The sequence below is a fragment of the Pezoporus flaviventris genome, unplaced genomic scaffold (assembly GCF_033815535.1).
Source record: "Pezoporus flaviventris isolate CSIRO_AGI_PZ_B2104156 unplaced genomic scaffold, CSIRO_AGI_Pfla_v1 ptg000007l, whole genome shotgun sequence".
In the NCBI taxonomy this organism is placed as follows: Eukaryota; Metazoa; Chordata; class Aves; order Psittaciformes; family Psittacidae; genus Pezoporus; species Pezoporus flaviventris.
In genome coordinates this window covers 66,689,165-66,713,112 of record NW_026892555.1, presented here as the reverse complement: position 1 = coordinate 66,713,112, position 23,948 = coordinate 66,689,165, and the positions used below count along the sequence as shown (strand labels likewise).

The following is a 23,948-nucleotide window of genomic DNA, read 5'->3' as shown; positions in this document are numbered from 1 at the left end:
TCAGTGTGCACTTGTAGCCCAGAAAGCCAAGCGTATCCTGGGCTGCATCAAAAGGAGCGTGACCAGCAGGTCGAAGGAGGTGATCCTGCCCCTCTACTCTGCTCTTGTGAGACCTCACCTGGAGTATTGTGTGCAGTTCTGGTGTCCTCAACATAAAAAAAATATGGAACTGTTGGAACAAGCCCAGAGAAGGGCCACGAGGATGATCAGGGGACTGGAGCACCTCCTGTATGAAGACAGGCTGAGAAAGTTGGGGCTGTTCAGCCTGGAGAAGAGAAGGCTGCGTGGAGACCTCATAGCAGCCTTCCAGTATCTGAAGGGGGCCTATAGGGATGCTGGAGAGGGACTCTTCATTAGAGACTGTAGTGATAGGACAAGGGGTAATGGGTTAAAACTTAAACAGGGGAAGTTTAGATTGGATATAAGAAGGAAATTCTTTCCTGTTAGGGTGGTGAGGCACTGGAATAGGTTGCCCAGGGAGGTTGTGAATGCTCCATCCCTGGCAGTGTTCAAGACCAGGTTGGACGAGGCCTTGGGTGATATGATTTAGCATAAGGTGTCCCTGCCCATGGCAGGGGGGTTGGAACTAGATGATCTTAAGGTCCTTTCCAACCCTAAGTATTCTATGATTCTATGATTCTATATATATGATATATATAAATTTAAAGTTAAATTCTGATCACCAGCATGCTGAAACTAGTAAACACTGTAGTGTTAGACTCTTGCTTGAAGCCAGGTTTGCAAGTTTTGCTCAACCTGCTCCATGCTTCCAAACATCTGCTGAACCATCAAGAGAGCAACTGCCACATGGAGGAGCCCAGTTCTCAGGGGATAAAATGTAGTACCTGGCTGATTAGCAAAAAGAAATCAGTGCAGTGACTTCTGTTTATCAGACAGCTAGTTTCTTTTCAAAGCAGCAGAACAAAAAAGAAAGTTGCAGAATAAATAACTTGGAAAGCTCGGACTTCAGAGAAATAATTCAACAGAATAAGCTGGCCTTTTTTAGGGTTATGTGATCATAACAATGGGAAAAAATTTTAAAGGCACATTTCTTTATACATTTGTTCAGCATACAAAGAACCTGAACACTTACCCGTCCTCGTTCAGTGAGAGTTGTTAACATGATGATCAGTGACAACTTGTGATCCCAGACTACTTGCCAGAAGTGTGCACATGTGTGTGGAAGAGGCCCCTGAGTAGCAATGTACCTGTTCACAATGCCCACAGAAGGAATTTCCATCTATAAAGGGAAAGAAATATCCTATGTAAATTTTGTTCTCACTACTGCAATAGTGTTTTAATTTCACATTGCATTCAAATAGAAGGTTCTGAGGGAAGATTAAGGTGGCAAGCTGAGTAATAAGACAATCAAGATCACAACTGGTTACGTGAAAAACCTTTAAATATTTATCTAAACTACATATATACTAAAGATTCTATAGTCCCTCAAGCTGAACTAGAAGAAATGGCTAAGAATGAAAACGTATTTGAAAACTTGAAATTGCAAGGCTTTTTAAATTTTCTTTAATATTTAGTAAGGAAAAATAGCAAGGTATACCAAAGATACATTAGCAAAAGCTGTTTATTGCCTGATTCTAGACACATTAATAGCTGATTCTGTGATTTAAATGTTTAACTTAAGCATCTGACACAAACATTATATATATTTTTCCCTCTTCTCCCTGTCTCACAGTCAACACACATGATAAGGGCAAACAGAGTTCTGGTTTATCTTCAGGACCCTTCAGGGTATAGCAGATAGGCCATAAGTGTTTCTAGAGGGGGAAAAGGCTTAGTTTTAAGCTATAGGAGACAACCTCAGCATTTGCAGTATATGGAAAGGTAAAACAATTTTTACTGGTTAAAGAGACTGCACATATCACAGTGTAAACCATATGCTTGCATCTACTGTGTATCAGGATGGTCACCTGTTTCCCAAGAGACACTTAATCTTTGCATTATGAATCTTCACATCTTTTACGTTTATAAATCCCCAGAAAACCCTTATTCCTTAGAAAGGCTGAATTTAGCCTGCTACTATAATATAGAAAGAGAGCAAATGCAGGTCTCTGTACGACTTACATTCACATAATTCGCGTTAATGTAATCTTCATCTCCTTGCAAAATTATCCTTGTGGCATCATCTGCCAAAAGAAGAAGGGGGGTGAAGGAGGGGATAATTAAGAGCCATGCTTCCCTTTTATTTAGTCAAAAAAACTGAGGAATGGCTGACACACAAACAGCAGAATATAAACCAAAATAATTACCTTTTAGAAAAAAAAGTGAACAATGATATGACTTTGATCATATATTGAATTTTTTAATGAAGAATTCCATACAACTGTTTTATAAGCTATCATTTAGAGGATAAAGCAAAACAGGCAGAAACTGTACTTTATACTTACAAGGTAGAACATCTTTATATCTATTCTTGTCCATATTCTGAGGTACTTTTGCACATGTAACAGCCAAACCTGGCTTCTTTCTATAAAGTTGCTGCAAAACAGATTGAAAAATGGTAGGATTTTGAGGGATATGATGGTACACACTAAATAGATTAAACTGAAAATACAGAAAGTGGAAAAATATCTTAAGTTATTTTCTCTAATATTTTTTCCTAACCATCTGCAAAATTTACCTAAGAGAATTTGCTATTAGAGTAGCAGCTGAGTTACCTTTTGGAATTTCTTAAACTAACACTGAAAGAAATGATTTAATAAAAACATTTTATTAGTCAGTTTTCTATAACATTCCTTGCTAACACCTTGTTAGCTCATCGGTCTGTAGAGCAGCTCTTCAAAGTCTCATCTTACATACTGGGGAATCACACCTATAAAGTAATCTGCCCAAGAAGTAACCATCAGTGCTTAGGTTGCCAAGGAGGAACACCACAGAACTGGACAATACAATGTTCTCCAAATGTAAGTTAACATTCCAACACTTTCATATGAACCTCTAAGAGAAGAGGTGAGGAATGGTCAAAGTTGCTCCCTTTATTCCATGAAATCAGGCCACACAAGAACTTGAAACCCTAACTTAAGGTATAAAGGATATTTAGAAATGCCACTAAGTAGCATGGAAAAAGAAAGTAAGTTCAAGACTGACTGACCTCTGGCAAAACCCCACTATTCTATCCAATAAAATAACTAAGAAAAAATTATTTAGTGAGCTTTGGATACCTGAACAAGAAACATTTTAATTAAAACATTTTTCTCAGCAGATGATATTTATGCAAAACTAATAACTCATTCGTCCCTATTCTAAGTAGTGAAGGCTCAAACTGATAGGCAAACCACATTCTTACTCTCTTGAGATAAGACTGAACAGCAGCAATAACATTTCCAATTAATTAAGCCTTTACATTACTTGCTGGTCACAGCTATTCGTCTATATTAATGGCATTTGAGAATTGAGTATTACCTACCTCAAACTGAATAAGAACAGTCCCACTTTCTAGCCCTCTTTTTAGCTGCTCCATAGAGTCCTCCAATGTATCACCACCATATTCGGAACAGATAGGAAGCAGAGATTCTGGGAGATTGTGGCAATCAGCTTCGTCTTCTGATTTAGGCTCCACAAACTGTTTAACTACTGTGATATATTGAAAATTAAAATCAGTTACATACAGCATTAATGTGTTTGCAACACATATTGAAATTCCCCGGCTTGCAAGAACTGCAAGATATGCAAAGAGAGCCTCAGGAAAGCAAGAACAGCAGCACATTTAACTGCCTTTAAGTACTACATTATTGTCATAACTACTTAAAGGAGAATGTCCTTGTGACCTTTCAGAAAACGAAACTCCTCAAGATGCCTATCTGTGAAGTCAAAGAACTTGACTCCAAGCACAGAGATTTTTTGCTGCAATCCTGTCTTACAGAACAAATTTCTGGATAGCCTAAATGAATCACAACATTCACCATAGTAAAAATCAGATGAGTTTCACCTAAAAAAGTTTAGAGCATAATTAATGAGAAGCTTACATAAGTTTGGATCTACAACAGCAGAATGAACACAAACATACTTACATTGTACTCCCCTGCCATGTAGAGAAGCAACTGAATTACCTTTTGCAATTTCTTATGCTAATAAATATTGAACGAATTAATAAATTAAAAAAACTAGAATTAGTCAGTTTTCTATGACTTTCCTTGCTAGCATGTTCAAGAACATGGCAAATATTAATTAATTAATTTACACAACAGTTCTGTCTTTATGAAAGCTATTATATTATCAAAAGTATCCACCAGCTGTGGTTATTCTCCGCAATGATCTGAATGTTTCATACCTGCCAAACTTCACAAAATGGGGAGCTGTTCATACACATATCTATACAACTGACTGGCCTGAGGCCACAGGTTATCTTTAGCTAAGAGCAGACAATTCTTATCTGCTCGTAGAAAGAGGACTAGAAAAGTTAAGGGAAGCCTAACACTGCATAAAGCCAGTGGAAAGGCCTACAATAATAGGATCAGGACTGTTCAGGGAAAACAAGACCAAGAGGCCATCTGTCTTCCTAGAAACACAGGAAAAAATTAAATAAAAGAAAATGGTACAGAAATACATATAATTTAGGCACTTTCATTCCCTCCTGTTTCCCAATGATGCATAATCCTGTCAGATTTTTAAACCTTAATGCAATCAGAAACTCTGTGCAAAACCCTTCCATAATTGTGTGCTTTTCTTAAAGAAAGTAAACAATAAACTAGAAGTTTCACATCATCTGAAAGCTCTTGGGATCCACATGTGTTTAAATATGGAGCAAGCAAAATCAAGCTGGAGGGGTTACCCATATTTTAAATATGCAGGCTTAAGATCCTGCATGTTTAAGAGATTGTCTCCTGTTAGTAGCCAGCAGAGTTCAAGTTATTATTACATATTATCACAAAATGTCTATTATAAGCATGGTGGGGGGGAAGCTTATTTGACTTGCTTCATTGTATAATTGTGCTGGGGAACAGCCTGCAGGTACTTGAAAACATTCAGCTGTGGATTTGTGAAATTATACTATGTTTGCAAAAAAACCCAAAACAAACCCAAAACTTTTGCAAGTGACTGTTGTCATAGATTTTTTCTTAGATTTAAAAAATAAGAAGAAATTCTGATTTGATAGATTCTTTGTTTCATAAGAACACATATATGTAAACAGAAGAGGTTATACCACCAAGCATAAGAGCGACAGTCTCAAACATTAAAAGTGAATAAAATAAGCCCAGTTACCTTTCCTCCTGACCAAAAGTGCAAGCTCTCTTGTGTGAGATTCTCTGCTGGCTTTTATGAACATGACCACCTGGTCATGCGTGTGCTCTGAGATATCTCGGCCATTAATTAATACTATCTGATCACCTTCATTCAGTTTTGGAATGCATTTATCAGCCTGTTTCAAGACCAAAGAAACACATTAATGTCATCACATCCAGTCATGTAATCAAGAATCAGGGTATTAAGTTCATCATGTAAGCAGTCTTTAGAGTTCTCCTGACAAAGTTTCATCTTCTGTGTCAGAAATTATATCAAAGGATTCAGATCTAAAGCTGTCCTTGCTTCAAAGTCTCTCAATGAAGATGAGAAAGAGGTCAAATGGCATACTGATAGCCATAAAAGGACTTTGTGTTTATCAAACAGCCACTACCAGATTGCTCCTAAAGATCTACGTTTCAGACATCAAGTCTCAGCAACCACTGGTTATAGCCATTTGCAAAGGAATTTCTGGAAAAAGTGTTACAGGCACATAACACAACAGTTTTTATGCAGTGAATACTGAGAGGTCCAAACATGATTTTGATTAATATAATTTCAGTAACATGGTATATCCCCAGGCATGCATTTTTAAAAATTTAAAGAAATCCATACACATTTCATAATTTTTTTATTTATCAGATTCTTATTTGGAGGATATAAAAGTCTATCTACAAATAGAGAACATTCTTCTTCACTGAAAGTTTTAAAAAGAAGATACAGATAAGTACGATGTTAAGGTACCCTGTATTTGGGACAAATTCTTTTGCTATCTGTGCTGCAGATAGCAAAAGAATTTTCATCTCAAATGAAAACTTACATTATGTCTTGTCTTGGATACAGCAACTTATATTTAACTGCTGAACTGTAGGTTTTGTTTGACTTTAGTCTGCCGCACTACTTGCTTAGCTCCAAGTCCAACACAAAGCAATACAAGCTATGGCCAGAACACAATGATAGTATGAAGGGATTATAGCATCTTTTGTATGAGTAAAGGCTAAGAGAGCTGGGAGCGTTTTAACACAGAGAAGCCTCAGGGACATCTTGTCGATGTATATAAATAACTGAGGGGAAAGTGCAGAGATGGAGCTAGGCTCTCTTCAGCGGTGCCCAGTGACAGGTTAAGAGGCAATGGGCACAAACTGAAACACAGGAAGCTCCATGTGAATGTCAGGAAACACTTGTTTTACTGTGAGAGTGACCGAGCACTGAAGAAGAGACATTGTCCAGAGACATCATGGAGTCTTGGAGTATTCAAAAGCCACCTGGACATGGTCCTGATCAACTGGCTCCAGGTGACCCTTGTGTAGAGGGGCTTGGACGTGATGACCTCCAGGTCTCTTCCAACCTGGTGTAATTCTGTAATATGAATGCTTTGGATTCTACAACCCTTGAGCGGCAAGTAGTGTAATAACTTTATTTTCATTGCTATCCTAATTTTTATTTTGTCTACGAAGCACCTGGCTACACAAAAGTGATATATATATATACATTCAATTTGATTTGTTACATGAATGAGACATAGACCTTTATCATTACTCTGCATTCATAGTTGTTTTCCTATATTTCCTTAAGTCCAGCACTGTTAACCTGGACTTTATTTACCTAATGTTATTAGCCCTATCAAGAAACCATCACCAACTCCTCAAATGTGAACAAGATGTTCTAATTAGACCCGATCCTGGTTATGCCTTGCACTTATGGCTCCTAAAGCAAGATTATCAGCATTGTACTGTACTAAAAAGTAAAAAAAGAAGGAAGAAATGTAAAAGTGATAAAAAAAAAAAAATAAGAAAAATGAAGGGTAAAAGAAACCCCAAAGAGGCAAGAATATGAGGAAGAAAATAAATTGGGAGCCATTTGTGTCAGAGAATAAAGTAAAAGGAAAGAAAATTCAAGACATGTATGACTGCCATAAAGCACGTAAAGGAGAAGAGAGAGAAAAGAAAGATGTACGCATGCGAAAGGAAATAAATCCCAAGCAGAAAAGCCGCTTAAAAACTTTTAAAAAAGGAATAGTTTCTCCCAACATTTTCCAGAGATAAAAGGCATGAAAATAATGAAGGATAGGGAAGACTGCCAATGATTAATATAAAAGACGAATGTAAACAGAACAAGAACGGGAATTAGGAATAGCCATGGTGTTCTTCAACACCGATTTAACTACGTATTCACAGCTCCTAAAAACCTCTCTCATCATATTTTGTACAATTAAAAAAGGCAGAAGACTGCAACTGTGAATGACTGCTTTAATCACTGAAATATTACTGAGATAGGAATTATTCTCTCTGAAATATAATTATTTGAAAAGATAAGTGATACAAAGACCATAACAGGTCAGTCTAGGAGAATTAAGAAGTCAACAAGAACAGGGGGGAATGGTTTCTGATCTCCTAAATTTGTCTATAATTTAGATTTCTTGTCTGGTTGCTGGCTATTACTCTTTATTACAAAAGGAGATCAATATCTTTGCTCAAAGAAACTTTGTTAATCATGAGACATGTTAATGCCTCAGCTCTCTTACTTGAATTATTTGTCTGTATAAAATATATCTTAAAGGAGAATTAATTCATTCTATGTAAGCATAATTTGTAGATTTTTTTGATACTGCACTTCTCCACACAATTAATTATGTCAAAGGCCTCCTGTCCTCTCGGCACACCCAATGTTTCACTTTATGCTAATCACCTTGCTATTGCTCCAAGAAGCATACATACTATTTTTCAACGAGAGGTTCTATTAAATAAAACCACAATGACTTCTTTAGCACCTTAGGACATTAATATTGTTTGTGTGAAAAAAAATAAATAAATCAGGGTAAGACTTTAATTAAAAAGAGAAGAAATACACGATGCAATAAATGCTTGTTCTTTACACATAATGCTCTCCCACAACAATTTTGGCTACTCTGTCTTACAGTCTTTCCAGCATATTAGACTGTAGCTGTATTAGAGAGGAATTTCTAAAAGAACTTTAGGATATTAAAGGGAAAATAGTGCCTTATTTTATGAATAGGTTTGCTTCCCCACCTCCACAAAAAATATAGATCTTTTTGTAGGTAAGTGGCAAAAAGTGACATATAAACCTAAGAAATAATTTTAGCCAATCATGTTAGCAAGCAGCATCCCTGAGGACAATTTACAAGGTAATAAGTGAATCTAGAGCAAGTTAGAATAGCAGCAAATACAATGAAGGAAAGGCATAATTTAGCTAAAATAACTTAAAAATGCATTCCATAGACTGTTTAACTTGATCTTTCAAGTATCAGCTATATTTCATTAAACAGTGAAGAACAGGTGAAATACAGTTTATGAAAAACAATAGAATCACTTCTGATACTGCTATGCTGTAAAAATAAGTATATTATTTTTCCCCTTGCTGTAACAAGGGGATTTCTATAACACTGCTGTTGAGTATGTTGGATTGGATAACTGTTTCCAGTTTATTCCCTGACTTTTGATAACCTGCTTGATTGGTGGCTTACTAGGATATAGAGCTAATGGGTCACTTGTATCTATGCTTATGCTACTAACTGGAGACACTTAAATGAGGTTTGCAAGTTAGAAGTCCAGTCCTTATCTAATCCAAGAGAAAAAAAAAAAAAAACAACCAAAAAAAACCACAGATCAACATTTTCCAGAAGATAATCCGAATTTTCCAAAGGAAATCACTGCCTCTGAAGAGGCATCTTTGATTCTTTCATTGGGGAATGAACCCACTTGCTCTACATTAACTTTGGCATTTCAAATCACCTTAAGAAGTTTGGTAGATTGGCCATTAAATGTGTTAAGGATTGTTTTATTTTCACTTTGTGGATTAAAGTTATAATGATAATTTCTTACTACTTTTTAATTCTCTAACTGTTGTAGTTCACAAAGGAGTGCTATGCACTGCATAAGTCAAGCCACAAATCATAAATGTGACGAAAAACTTCTCAATCTGTTTTTAGCTTGATTTACATCATGACATTTAGATATCAGTCCTGTGACTGCTTATAAAATTTCAGAAGAGTCTACAAGATGCAGAATACATCAGATTTCTGGGATTAAGTCAGCAATATTTCCTATCAAGTTTGCACTGAAATTATTTTATGGAGTTGGGAAATACGCTTTAGAAGAAGGTGAGTGAAAACAATTTATTATAATAACACGTCCTCACATATTTATGTAGGAATTATTTAAAGTTATCAAGACATTGTTACTATTATTATCTCACAATTCAACAGAAAAAATTATGATGAATGTCCCATCTAGACCATAAGTATCTTCATAAGCAAAAATGCATGGTAAAATAAGAACAGAGCAAACATATTCTCTGTCTCCTCCCCTGCCAAGTACTCTCCCATCCTATAAATATTTTTAGCCCTAAGGATTTCCTCAGCCTATTGCAATTTGGCTATTCAGTAACTGTCAGCAGATTTTTCCCCCAAGTATTTGTCCTCTCTTGATCACCCACAAAATTATTTTAACTGCAGCATCCTTTGTCAAGGAGTTTTACGGGTCTACTGTCTTATGCATGAAGAACTACTTGACTAAGCATGAAGAACCTGACTTTGCTAACTTAATTTGATAGCCTGCAGTTGTTCTGCCAGAATTCCTCAATCACAGTGCTCCTAATCTTACAGATCCTTACTACAGTCCCCTTAAACTAGTTCTCCTTTCTGAGGCTGCAGGGCCTCAGACTACCTGCTGCTTTAATGAACACTATTCCATATCTTCAGGCATCACTCTTGCCCCTCATCATACATTTTCCAGTTTAAGATGCACTTTTTGAGATGACAGAGGGAAACAAACAATTTTTGTATCGGCATCCTGTTTGGCTAACAATTCCAGATCTTTTAATCTGTGGTTCGGGAAACCACTGGTCAAATCCATTTACAAAGAGAACAGCTCAGCTGCTATTTCATACTGGTTATGGGTGCCCAAAATTCCTGTATGTATGGACCTTGGAGTGGTAGAGGGAGTAAGAAAGGGAGGGATTAAAAGCCTTGAAAATATACTTACAGGTGATCCTGGAGTTATTCTTGATACCACTAATGGCATTTTTTGATCTACACCACCCTAGAGGAATGGCAAGTAAATAACAACCATAAATATACTATTAAGCATAAACAGCATTTAAAACAAGCAATTGGCTTTTTATATATATATGTGTATATATATATATATATATATATATATAAACTTTATGCTCTGCTATTATAGGCAGGGCTGTTAAGATTGAATTTTCATCAGTACATGGGGGTGGGGTGCAGTGTCTTTAAATACACCAATTTCGGCTAAAATAGATCCAGTGCCTTTGCTTGGCCATATATTTTAATAGGCAATAAACAGATCAAATGCAGCATTTATACTAATCCTACCCTTCAAGAAAACCTAATTCAACACTTAAACTCAAAAGGCAGACAGCATTCTTAGATGTCACAATGAACCTGCAATACATGAGGTAGGATCAAAGTTCCAGACAACTGTACTCTGTTATTCTCTTCACATCATATTCTATTACTACCCCACCAATAAATGCCCAGGGTGAAAAGATCAAACTCTGCCCCAATTTTGATATTATGGCTACTTTATATTACTCCATCTGCTTAAATGGAATTTCAGTGAGAAACTTTACAATATTTCAGTGAGAAAAATTTACAATAGCCAATTACAAATAGCAATTTCCATTTTCTTCATAAACTAATTTGCACCTTTCCGACATGATTTTTAATAGATATATTCAATTGGACAGCACAAATTATTTAACTTCTTTTATAACACAGAGGTCCAATTTTCCGAAGGTGCTTTAAATTAGGCTTTACATTGATGCTTTATATTAGGCTTCCAAGTTCATATTTAAGCAGCCAAATAGGCAGTTTATGTTGTAATGTGCCATAGCCGTATGTAACTAAAACCCAGAGAACTAGCAGAGGCGTATTTCTGTAAATGTGCTTTAGCATTTAAGGATTAGACTTTGATAAAGTCTCAGTCCATAAGAAATTCCTGCAGAATACACTGCTTTGGATAAAGCAGTATATTCTACAAAATAATCATAAATTCAAAGCATACTGCAAGTAAAAAGTCTTTAAAAATAAACAAAAGATTGCTAGTTTACCTTTAGATTAAATCCAAACTTCCCATCTTCATCTGGTATGATACGCACCAAAAGTAAATCTCCCTCAATTAGGTCATTCTGAAATATATAGAAAAAAAAACCCACCAAAGCTTTTCTAATTTTTAAAAGGAAATAGTAGCAATTTAGAAAATAGTACATCCAAATTTTAACATACTGAACAAGAAGACAAATTCATGTTTAAAATAAGCATCAGCTAAGGTTACAGAATATACTCATGATTGTAACCTTTTGGATTGTAAAAGTAGCAACATAACAGCAAATACATGCTCTGCTTACTCAGTTCCAATACTGTTACTGTCAGCTTTTTCAACTGATAGCGCCTATTAAAATTTTCAACATGTTGTATTTACTAAATGTTATATGCAATGCATTTGAATCAATTCTACTCTAAGGACTATGAAGAGACTATGTTTTCCCCAATTTTTCTCCTGTAAATGAGTGCATTGGTATCTTCTGCAAGAAATCCACAAGCTAGAAGGATTAAAAGTTGGCAGCAGACACTGGACAGGCAGGTTAGGAAGCTGTTCAGCCCCCCTCTGGAAAAGGCTGGGGAAAGGGGAGGAAGGATCCACTACCATTACACTAGCAGCAAGCAGCTGCCTTAAAGGAAGTGAAGAATTCAAAGGATGATGTTTAGCCCTCCTGAAGAAGAAATGCCTGGGATAAAGCAGAGTCATGCCTGCTATCAAGACATATAGTAACTTCAGTTAGTTCATCTTTCTCCTTGGAGGAATTAAGATTTAATCAAATAAGGAATCGCATTCCACTAAGAATTTCCTCTGCAGATGCTTTTGAAAGCCTGGACACTATAAAAACCAATACAGCTGGCAGAATTGCCTATCATACTGTATACACAATGTTGGATAAATTTGACTAAGATGAGATTTACTCGTATTAGTGCATAAAATATGCTCATGCTGAACTATAACTTTAGCTGATATTCACTCAATCTACAGTTCAAAGCTACATTCAGTACTAGCTTTGACTTTAAAAGCACTCAGTTGAACATACCTTATCGCAGTAGTACTGACTGGAATCTTCAATTGAGCTACTTTTTGTAACGTCGTATGTTTCTAAGAACTGTTTATCCACCCCTTCCAATGGGTAAGAGCCAGAAATGTTACCAACTCCATTGGGAGATTGAACCAAGGGTTTAGGTGAGATACGGGTCAGAGAACTCTGTGTTGGACTGCTTCCCAATACGTTCCTTTAGTTAGAAAGGATGAATAAACATTACAAAGGTACTGTTATCCAGATTTTTAAATTAAATAGTAAGCCATACAAACATATTGCCCAGTTCATAGAGCAAGCCAACTTTGTACTTAGACTTAACATCGCTTCTTTAAGTGCAGGGTAACAGGACTGGAGTATGATCTAAGCCTACCATTTGATCAGTGGATATCCAGGAGAATGAACAAAACAGAATTAGAGCAACAAAAACATTCTTAGTAAAATGTTTGAGATATTAGCAGTGAAAGGCACTGTTGCAGTGGTGTGGGAAATCATAACATGAAAAGAGCTGAACCTCAGGCAAAAAGCATTTCAGTTGCCAATCCTAACATTAATACATACAGCATGTAGAAGGATACAGAATTAAATGGAGGTGCAGACCTGGTCTAGTGATTCAAATACCTTAAAATTCAAGGATAACTAAAGTCAGTAATTAAATACTTCAAATCTTAGAACTGGCCAAGTTGCCTGGTGGCGCTCCAGAATCTTTCCAAAATGCATTTAGCTACGTACCCTCTAATGAAAAGGATGAAATGCAGATGTCTAATACACCTAGAACTCTCCTTTAATTGGACCAAACTCACAGATACCATAAAACTGGTCCATCTTTATAAATACTACATCATAGTTTGTGAAAATCTGTCTTGGGAAAGCTCAGGTATAGCTCAGATTCAGCTTCCTACCACTATCATACAGCACTGTGTATGGCAAATCCTGAGTCCTAGCTACTGTACCCCACTGCAGACAGATGTTTCACTTATATGACATAACATCATCATTTTGCAAGAACACTCTACACTGCTATTGACAAACCAGCACTGCAATGAAGCATATTTGATCTTTGGAAGTACATGTGCTATTAGCTGTTTATTGCAGTTTATTCCTAAAAGCAACATCAAACTCTCACAGGGTTAAAGTAGCAGGACTACATGCAAGTAAACCCTGACATTAAAATCTGTAAATTCAAACATTTATTTCTGCTCTAGTACTAGTCTAGCTATGTACACGAGCTTTTCTGAACCATTTCCAGCAGCCACTACTAGCTGTCAATGAAGATGTAATGCTACACTACAGAGGAACGTAGCTTAGGCTTTTAACATACAGAACCCACATTGCAGCAAACTTTAGTAATAAAAACCCTTATTTCTTGGCTTGTGGAAACCTGACTGGAATAAGCATAAACATTCTGAAAGATGCCATCAAGCAAACGTATTCTTGTCATATTATTTCTGACATTCAGTCATACTACCTGTACTTGGGATTGGCAATGAAGTGTTTTGTGCAGCATTTGCAGAATTTTCAGTTATTACAGAAAACATTTTTTCAGTGTTTGGGAGATCTTATTCACTTAGTGTTTTGAATAATGACACTTAAAGGAATTACACTGCCAAAACTGTGGTTTTTATCTGATAGTTTCCAGGCCTTTTCATGATTCCTGTGAGGTCAGTGTTAAGCAAGGAGGAACACTGTATATATAAATACATCCCAAGCGCCCCCCCCCTCCCCGGGCAAAAAAACCCCAGCGATTACAGATCATAATGATTTTTCAATGCAGAAAAAAAAAATACTAGAAAACCACAATAAATTATTTCAGCTAATGCCTTCTGGCACTATATAAAGAGTTACCAGATAAAATTATCAGGTTTTTTGCATCACTAAACTTTTACAACAGTTTTTAAACCAACTTTTTAGTTAACAGTGATTAGGGATGTATTAGGCCTTAAGACTTTCCACATCCTGATCAAAACACTTTTTTCTTTTTTTTTTAACAAATCTTTACAAACTTCATTAATTTATACATTTTTTTGTGTCTTTAACCATACAAGACCACTACTTTAAAAAAAAACAGTTTGTTATGCATTTTACTGTATATCCTAAAGCTAGAGATTCCAGAGTAGAAAGTTTAAAAGAAAACTCACTTTGGTGATTCTTGTTCAGATGACCTGTAAAAAAACCAACAAACAAAACCAAACAAAAAAATGATAAATGTGTAAGAACTAAACAAAAGCCTCCATAAATGCCAAAATATGTGCTCACAGTAAATTAAAGAATACTTATTCCTATGCTGAAATCAGACAATTATAGAATTCATGAAACACTCAACAGAAATCCCAGGGCAGCTCTAACCACTCACTTCCACTCTTCTACTTTTGGCACAAGCCTAACTACAGACAATAAACATCTGCTACCACAACTTAAATTATGCAGGAGTTTACAGAGGCAATTATTTAGGAGGACCCACTACATCCTTTAAGAAAGTCTTAGATGTGGATTACAATGACAGGCATCATTAACTGTATTTTTAAGAAGTCAAATGTGGCAAAATCTTTATGTATAGGTAGCAAGAAATGAGCACAAGCAGCTTTGGAAGCATGATGTTTCTTACAATATGAGAGCGAATGATGTTGACAGAGAATTTTAAGACAAAGCATAACTAAAGCAAAAGTGGTACACAGATGAGGACAATCTAGAACAGAAGAAAAATCAAAATTTCAGTATATAGCATTTTCGAAGGCTTTCAACTAACTTCATCAGAATTCACCTGAAACAGGGAGATAAACTATATTACATCAATTAAAGCAATAGCTGTGATACTAACATAAAGTTGAAAGTAAAAGTTACTAAAATGACGCTTGCAAAGCAAAGTAAGTTTAAGGCAGATGGGATAGCTTTCCAAATTTACTTAAGTAGTGACCAAAAACCCTCAAGTGATATAAGACTATGCCGCAAAAATACAAACATGAAGTAGTTTGGTTTGAATGTAAAGCTGTTGAATTGTCAATTCACAGTATACAGCTACATTTCCAATGGTTGTCTCTAAGACAACCTCAGTACTAAGAATTTTGCACTGTTTCATCAAGACTACAGTAAAAAATAGAAGCATCTGTCTAATTAGTTTTCCTTATATATATTCTGCAATATGAAAAAATTCTTCCTTGAGAGGCAGAAGCGGTGAAGTTTGATTCCCAAAGAATTTGTGGAGGTTGGGGTTGTGTGTACTTTCATTTTTTTTTAAAAGCACTAAATTTCTTCCTTTTCTACTACAGTCATGCCTCAATTCTGACTCCACTGACATCCACCCCACTCTCATAAAACCACCTCTGGTTCTCCTTGTTTGCAATCCCTTCAGTGCCAGCAGTGCACAGCAGATCCTTTGGGAATGCACATTCACTTGCTGCATGACCAGCTCACAACTAAATGGAACAGATATTGAACTCATAATTGCTCAGTGAGAGGAGAATATCAGTTTAAGGTGGGCTTTTTTTCTGCCTAGTCACTGACTTTCACTAATCTTGTAGAAAACTTTTCATCTTTGAAAACTTGACTCCTATATTAGATTTGACGGCAACTGTCCAAAGGTTCTTATGTGGGAGCAGAGGCAGACGGGCAGTGCAATGACATAAGCCTTATTTCCTTAGGAAGTTGTGCTAAAAATAAAGAATCATTGAATTTATTTTTGTCTAAGCTAATTGATTTCCTTGTGAGGCAAAGAACAATGAAACTGTACATCATTTCTATGTTTGGCATAGCTACACCTCTATTACCAAAATCTGTGTAGAATTCAAGTTGCCATAAGTTAGCACTTTCAAAAGCCTTCACCCAAAATTTACACACATAGAATTGTGATTCAAATCAATGTAATGTCCTATTTTAAATTTTATTTTTTATTTTTATATATCTCCCATCTTTCTTCCCAATAGAGTGTGATAATTGGAGACAGGAAAACTAACCGACCTGGGATTCCACTCATATACTATGTGTAAATACACAGAGAATTTTTCATCGTCTTAGTAATACACTTGGAGACTTTAATGTAGGATATAAATTCTAAGTAATATTTGCCAAAGGCTTATCTGTTGAATTACTGCACTTTAATTCTGAAAGAGTTACTGAATCATTCTGTAACTTTTTTAAGTGGACAAAGGTAACCAAAAATTTGACCTAAAAAATAACCCCATTCAAAGCCTAAAAGAATTCATCAGGGACAATACAGCTGTGTCTTCCTAAAGTCCTTAGTACCTCAGCCTGCTACACCTGCAGAATTTTGCTCTGCAATTAGTAAAATAGTATTTCTAGCATTTAATTACTCACCTATAAGATAAAGCACCTCAAACATGAATAACTAAATGATCTTTTCTGGCTATACATTATTTCACATTTTTCTAACCTATCTTCTTCATTGCACACCATACTACAAGGATCGTATTTTAAGTTAATAAAAGACAACACTCACCAGACCAGCCATTCAACTTTTTCATCGAGAAAGAGAGCTCTTCCTTGCAAGGAGATTAAGCTTTCCATTGGCGTAGCTAACAAGCACACAGTTTAAAACTGGAGGTAATTTCTCTTCCTTATTCCTTAATATATCTAAAATACTGCCATTTTAACCTTTCGCTCACTGTGGATTGCTACGATGATGATATTGATAAGAAAACTCTTTGCCCGTAAAAGTCTCTTTTCTCTTCTGTCAGGAGGACAGAAAGGAAAGGTCTTAAGGAAAGACCCCTCTTCCCTATTTTGCTGTGCCCTATCAGGGAATCTACTATTCTGAGAACTGAGGATGATAAACTACAACAGAGTAAAGCCCCGAGAGAAAAGGGACAACTGAAACAATAGCACTGTAGCAAAACTCCACCTTTACAAACAACTGAAGGAAACATCTGTAGGTTTTGCCCTTGTGCTGTTCTTGAAGTTCCTAAAGCTTCTTTATTGTAACACCTGCAGGGTTGGGGAGACGGAATGTACCAGCACTTCCATTATCACATCTTTTCTGAGTGCTGACTATTAGAAGTGGGATTATTATTCAAAAGCCAAATAAGTGGAAGATACTTGCAGCAACGCTTTTTTGCTGCCTTTTGGAGAAATATATATACAGGATATTCAGCATTTCTATGAACAGAGTGACTGTGTAAGAAGGCAATGTAGGTACTTTGTGCTGCATTCTTAAGAGTACCATTACAGAAAAACTTGAGGACTTCATGGTATACATAAATTTTTCAGTGATTTTTCTATGAATTTCAAACATTCACATTTGTAAGCTGCTGCCATCACTCATAAAAGGATACTTTCAGCTACTCTGCATTGCCTCTATTGACCACATTCCAGTTTACTGACTTTCCACAGAAGTTTCACGTAGTCTGATACTCTGCAACTGCTTGGCTTGCTTGAAATTTGACATATTACACATTTGCAATTCAACTTTGAGGCTTACTTTTTGGATGCAAAATGTTTGTTGAACTGGGAAATAAAGTGGAGCACATTTCAGTAAGGATAGATATTTAAAAAAAAGTTTTCATGTAAGCAAAATATAGACATGCACTATTTTCATGTATATTTGAATGGAAGAGCAGAGTAAACTCATAGAACTCTTAGTAAACTTAAAAGCCCTAATTTGAAATTAAATTAAAAGTTATCAGATCCACTGCCTAGTATAATAAGGACATCTTTGGGAAAGACTGAAGTACAGAAACAAGTACAATGGACTCTTGCGAAATTCAGCAGATTTCCTAATACCAAGGAATTGATCATATCTGTACATAATAAAATCTAAGGATAAACAACAGTGTAATTTGTTGGGGTTTTTTTATTTGCAATTTGCTACCAAGAAAGTAGTTAGTAGGACGCGGCTGGGTACATCTGAAGGGTACTTTCACCATCACTAACACATTAAAAGCTTTGTTCACAAAAGGAATCATATTTTAGTTAAAATAATTCTGTGTTCCAATAGTACATTTCCAAAGCTCACTATGCAGCTACACTTTATTGTTTATCAAAATAGTAAGCTGAAAGAATTGAACAAATGCAGCATCTGTTCAGGAAATCTATTTTCAGTGCAATACCTTCACCATGATGCATCAACTTACACCAGGAACATATATGTACTTCCAGAAATTCATAACACAGTGCAAGTGAATTTCCTTTTTTGTATACTAGTTCATCATTTCATTTCCTTCCCTCCCCCTCCAAATCTGGGACTGTTCATGTTATTCTTTTATCACTAGCAAAAGATAGTTTTAGAGTATAAATTAAAGAGGTTGGTAGCTTTGCAAGCATGTTTAAGAGAAAAGCTTATACAGGAATATATTGCATTTAAAACAAGCAGAATTGTAGACTCAAAGTAATTTAGTTTGGGAGGGATCTTGAGAAATCACCTAAACTCTTGTTCAAAGACCGGGGCCAACATCAAAGTCAGATGAGGGTGTTCAGGTCCTTGTCACATTGCGTTTTCAGGCTCTCCAAGGATGGAAACACCTCCATCTTTCTGTCAACATGCATAAGGACTTAACTAATCTCAGTGTGATTTTCACCCCCACAGTATCTTGAGCGTTTCCCTTACTGTAACTTGTGTCCATTGCCACATGTTTTTACTGTGCATCTCCAAAAAGAGTTGGATCCACAATTTTCATAACCCCCTTCTGGCAGAGTAAGGCAACAATGCAACCAACTCCTCCTCAATCCCCCCCAGCCTTCTGGTTCTCCTCATACATCATACGCTCCAATCTATGAATAACTAGCCAGATTTATCTCACCAATCAATGTATGACTCTAAATATAAGATCTGTAATGCCTCATCTGTCAGTAACTTTTTCTTACTGACTTCTACTATACCTTATCACTTAGAAATATTGTTTTACAATAATCCTTCTGGTTAAACAGAAAATTTCACAGCTAATCTTTTCTGTTAGGGCACTGAGTCGGCTCTGGAGAACTACCAAAACACTTGTTCCTATGCAGTCTGCTGTTGAAAACAAGACAGACATCTTTCGTTTATTTAATTACAGAGCAAACAAGAGAAACTGAATACTGTTCAGGTAGCAAGACCCTCCACACGGCTTTATCAGGGTACTTTTCTAAGCCTACAAGCCAGTTATTTTTTCCCCTAAGTTAGTACATTATATACATAGTTAAATTTATTTATCCTTACTAACATTCCCCTCCCACTCAGAAAAGTGTGTTCAAAAACATGAAGAAAGGCATTAAGAGAGCAAGCAACAGCTATATTTACACCGCAAACTATTCCACCTCTAGTATAAAAACATTTCAAAAAGCACAAGACATTAAACCTGAGTTTACAGGTTTAATGGCTTACAGTATAAAGGTCAAAAGCAAACTCTGTTTCTCATACAAAGGAGAAATTTGTCCCACACAGGTAACATGAATAAGGTTATCCTGAACGGCAAGGAAATGTGTTTGTTTCAGTAACCCTTTGCATCTGACATGTTCTTCTCTGACAGAAAGCCCAGCTTACTTTAATAATACAACATTCAGTTAGGGGGCAAATGTGGGTATTAGCAACAATGCATGGTCTTCCAACAAACCAGATTAAAGCCTTAAATCCATGAATAGGAAAGAATGGACAATATTCTTCCATTTTCACAGTGACCAGCAGAAAACCATGCAGCTTCCTGCATTTGGGGTCTCTGAGGTTAAGAGCATTAAAAACAGTGGCTTTCAGTTTTTCTTGTCATTCATTCATTCTCTTTCATTTGTCATTGCACTGTGAAGTGTGAACATCAGTATCACACCTCAGGCACCATAAGACGCTTGAGAAAAAGGAGAGGACCATACAGGGGTTCAAAGTAAAATTTCAAAACTTCTTAAATATTACTTGGTTACATGTCTTTATGCTTTCACGGCAAGCCTTCGACCTTGGTATTTTAAGTCCACCAAGTGATTAAAATGTGTATTATTGAAACACTTAAATCTACAGATTTTTAATTGATAACAGATACCTGAACATAATGAAACAAGAAAACTCATTTTAGTCTTTTAAATTTTCACTTATTTATCTGAAGATGAAGGGTATCTAGTTTCTGTCAAGCTTCCCCCATCCCTCTTCTTGTAACATTTCAATGGTGAAGAAACCTACCCATGAACTTCTGGTTGTGATAAGCATTAAATTACACTTATGTACTTTTTTTTTGGCAGGTATCAATACTATGAATCAGAACTTGCTCTGGGGATGGACAGAGCAGTCTTTCAAGACAAAACCTAACATCTGATACAAGATCAAACATGTCAGAGTACATGATCTCAAAATGTAATCAGTCTATTGCCCCAGTCAACACCAACTTAGTTTTGAAGGTTAGCGCTTAAATTAGAGATGTTTTGGAATTTTCCAACCTGGTCTTGAAAAAATGTCAGCCTTCAATATGACTACTTCATTTTCACTGTAGCCTTTTGCCCTTAAATGACACAGTAGCATACAGATTACATTAGTGTCACAGAAAAGCAAATCAGTAACGACGATTTTTTCCTCTATACCACTGAGGCTTTCCTTATTTGAAAGTTGGAAACTGTAGTGGTACCTTTATCAACAGACTGCAACAGTGGTAATCATCAGGTACTATAACAGGCTAAAAAAGAGTAAAATTGCAGTCTAAAAGAATTGCCGGCACAAGCCTGCCAGCCTCCCTTTAACAATAACCAGCTGTGGTCTAAACCTGTTATACTGAAAGGAAAAAAATGTTTCTCAAAGGCAACTTTGAGCTCTTCCAGGAGCTTTATCCAAGCTACTTACGAGGATAGCAGATGGTCAGGTTAAGTTGATGCCAGGTAGCCTGCTGGTATGATACATCTTTGAGAAAACCCCTGAACAAATTAAAGCAGCTTTTCCACAGATACTTCAGAAATAAAGCCTTATCATGTAACTTGTTTTCTATCTTAAAGGAAAGCTATAAGACTTCATATTCGTAAGTCTTCCCTAATGCACACCTCAGTGTTTAAGGACATCTGAAGATATGTAACATCACAGAATGGAGAGAAATTTTCTACTTTGTTTAAAAGAAGAAATTTAGTAAGTCAGTAGCAGCAGTGCTTCAATGGAGGAAAGGCAAATTTCTCAAGGAAAGCCTCTTCAGGGAATCAGAAGTCAAGACTAGGGAAAACCAGTTTTAATTGAAAAACAGTTGTCAAAAAAGCACTTACTAATTATGTTTTATCTTAATATTATTCTTGAAATCATTAAAAAAAAAAACCAAAATAATAGTAGGATCATGACTATACGCATGTTGACACAGGATAAATACAGTGACAGAGTACAACACATAGTCAGAAGACAGACTGGATTACCTATTCTGAACTGGTGAGGCACAGCCACAGCAGAATGTGGTGTAACATAGAAAACAACCTACCAGACATCAGAAGGCTCAGTGTGGGCTCCATAACTGTGTTAGTGTTATTTTTTTTCAGTGGCAGTAGCAGTCAGATGAGATGCCCAGCAGCAGGGCAAAAAAAGAGGAGAACGAACTGACAGGGGACGCTTTCTTCACAAAGGCTAGGGAGCCCTGGCCTAAACAAAAGTCTTCTTGAAGTCCTCTTCAGCACAGTCTTTGATGACAGGCTTTGTGTGCAGCTGTGATTTGAGATAACTGGCTTAGATAGGCAAACCTATTCATGCCCAGTGAATAAAGCTCTATTTAATATATGTTAATTCGTGATTAGAGCAATTTTTTGTCTATAATACCTATGTAATAGACAGCTCCAATCTTTTCTGCAGACACTAATCTGAGAGAGAAAAATTGCTTCGTTTTACTATGTCTGAGCCTCAAATTGCACTTGAATGTGAAAGTACTTAAGGTAATTTAGGTCATAGAAGCAGTCCAGCTACACGAAAGACAAGACTCACAAGCCTGCCCCTGGCTTTCCGTAGTTCATCTATGTCCATAATTTGCTCTATTTTCTAACTTTCTTTTTCCGGTCACAGCCTGTAGGATTTACCTCATAAATTTCAGTTAGAAGCTAGAATGTTCACACAAAGCACATTTTAAAAACATCACTATGCTCTTCAGGGAAAGAATATAACACATACAAAATATTCTTGGCCCTCATCTCCAGTATGCTCATTTAAAATATTTAGCAGTAAACAGTTCTAGGTGTTGACATGTTGATACAGTACAATATATTTACAGAAATTGAAGAAGAAATGTTAACAATTGGCATGTTTTATGCTCTCTAAACTAAGAGCTCTTTCACATAATTTGTTTTCTAAACTGTGTAATGTTTTACAGAAATAGTTTGATTGATTTCCTTAAGTGAGTAAATAGAGCAAGGAAGAAAAAAGATTATTACGAAAATTATTACACTTGGTATTGGCAGGAGATAAGAAAAGGTGTATAGGGAAATAAATGCAGGTGGATGTACTCTGCCAGCAGCGGTGGCTTCTATAGTTCTGACACCTGCCAGGTAGGGTTAGGTACACAGCAAGTCTTGTCATATGAGCTTTCCCTAGATATTTGTCTCAAGAAGTACTATATCACTACAGTTTGAAGGTAGGTCTATCTTGGACCACTTGTCATTTTGACAAAAAGGACTTAACATATTACCCAAGGGCTGAAGTGAAACACATGAATACTATCCCTCTGCCCCAAAAATGCTGATGGCAGCCCGAAAAATAGAAAAAAGCCGTACGCCATGCTAACTGCAACTTGCAGTCTTGAGCCTCGGATACAGTAAATGAAACTGATGTGAACATATTTAGTTTACAAAAGTGAAGCACCTGCATGGTTATAATTAAGATTTGAGGTCCCAGGCATAAAAGTTCAGCGATTAAAAATCAGCATCATACACGTACCTGTACTGCCAGTACCTCTCAAAAAATGCTTCAGATTTTTTTCATACCAAAGTTATTCATTAGTTATAATTAGCACTAACTACACCTTCTTCATAGTCTCAGACAGCAGGCTAGTAGCAGAAAAGAGCCACAGCTCTCTAAAGACAATATATATTAGCAGGGCTATAAGAAGCTATCTTCAGCTCGCCTCTAACGAAAAACAAAAACTGAAATTGCAAATCTGTTTTTTTTCCATAACAAGCTTCAATTATGTCAAGACTTAACAGTACACTGTGAGGTGTTCTATAGTTAACATCTAAATATTCCTGAAGTGTGGCAAAAGTCCAGAACAAGTACCCTCATTTAATACCAAAGACAGGCAAGTTAAACATTTTTCTTAAAAACCAGCTTTAGCTGAAAGGATAAGATCCTCTCTTCCAATAAAAAAATCAGGGAAAGACAGACTTTACTTCACATGTAATACTTAATTTTACTTTACATCTTTCAACAAGGGCAGTGAGGTAACTAGTAAGTACTGTAAGAATATAAAAGCAGAAAATATGGGACATGGACTAGCATGAACTGCTAAAAACATCGGTGTAGAGAAGAAACTCTTTATTTGTATGGTTACTGTATATTTCACCTCAATTGTTAAAAAAGAAAGTATTAATAACCATTTTACTTCGCAAAGGTCTAACAATCAGTGCAACAAAGGATCATTCATTCCATGTACTCCATTCTTCTTCCAAAACACACACTTGGAATTTAAATTCATTAGATTTATGTAAGCATTTTTCCAGTCACCTGC

The 23,948-nt window shown here is 36.2% G+C and overlaps 1 protein-coding gene across 6 annotated transcripts in view; it reads right to left on the bottom strand.

Annotated features, from left to right (window-relative positions):
* The window catches only part of PTPN3 (protein tyrosine phosphatase non-receptor type 3), a 152,820-nt gene that overhangs the window by 15,365 nt on the left and 113,507 nt on the right, over positions 1–23,948 (bottom strand). For 5 of the 6 annotated variants that reach the window (XM_061449070.1, XM_061449072.1, XM_061449073.1 and 2 more), the window contains 9 exons: positions 14,508–14,531; positions 12,370–12,565; positions 11,338–11,415; positions 10,242–10,298; positions 5,221–5,377; positions 3,425–3,591; positions 2,406–2,496; positions 2,083–2,144; positions 1,094–1,240 (listed from right to left, as the gene is read on the bottom strand). In XM_061449070.1, coding sequence (XP_061305054.1) covers positions 1,094–1,240; positions 2,083–2,144; positions 2,406–2,496; positions 3,425–3,591; positions 5,221–5,377; positions 10,242–10,298; positions 11,338–11,415; positions 12,370–12,565; positions 14,508–14,531 — 979 coding nt within the window. The remainder of the gene's footprint in view (positions 1–1,093; positions 1,241–2,082; positions 2,145–2,405; positions 2,497–3,424; positions 3,592–5,220; positions 5,378–10,241; positions 10,299–11,337; positions 11,416–12,369; positions 12,566–14,507; positions 14,532–23,948) is intronic. The other variant, XM_061449071.1, reaches the window with a different exon arrangement.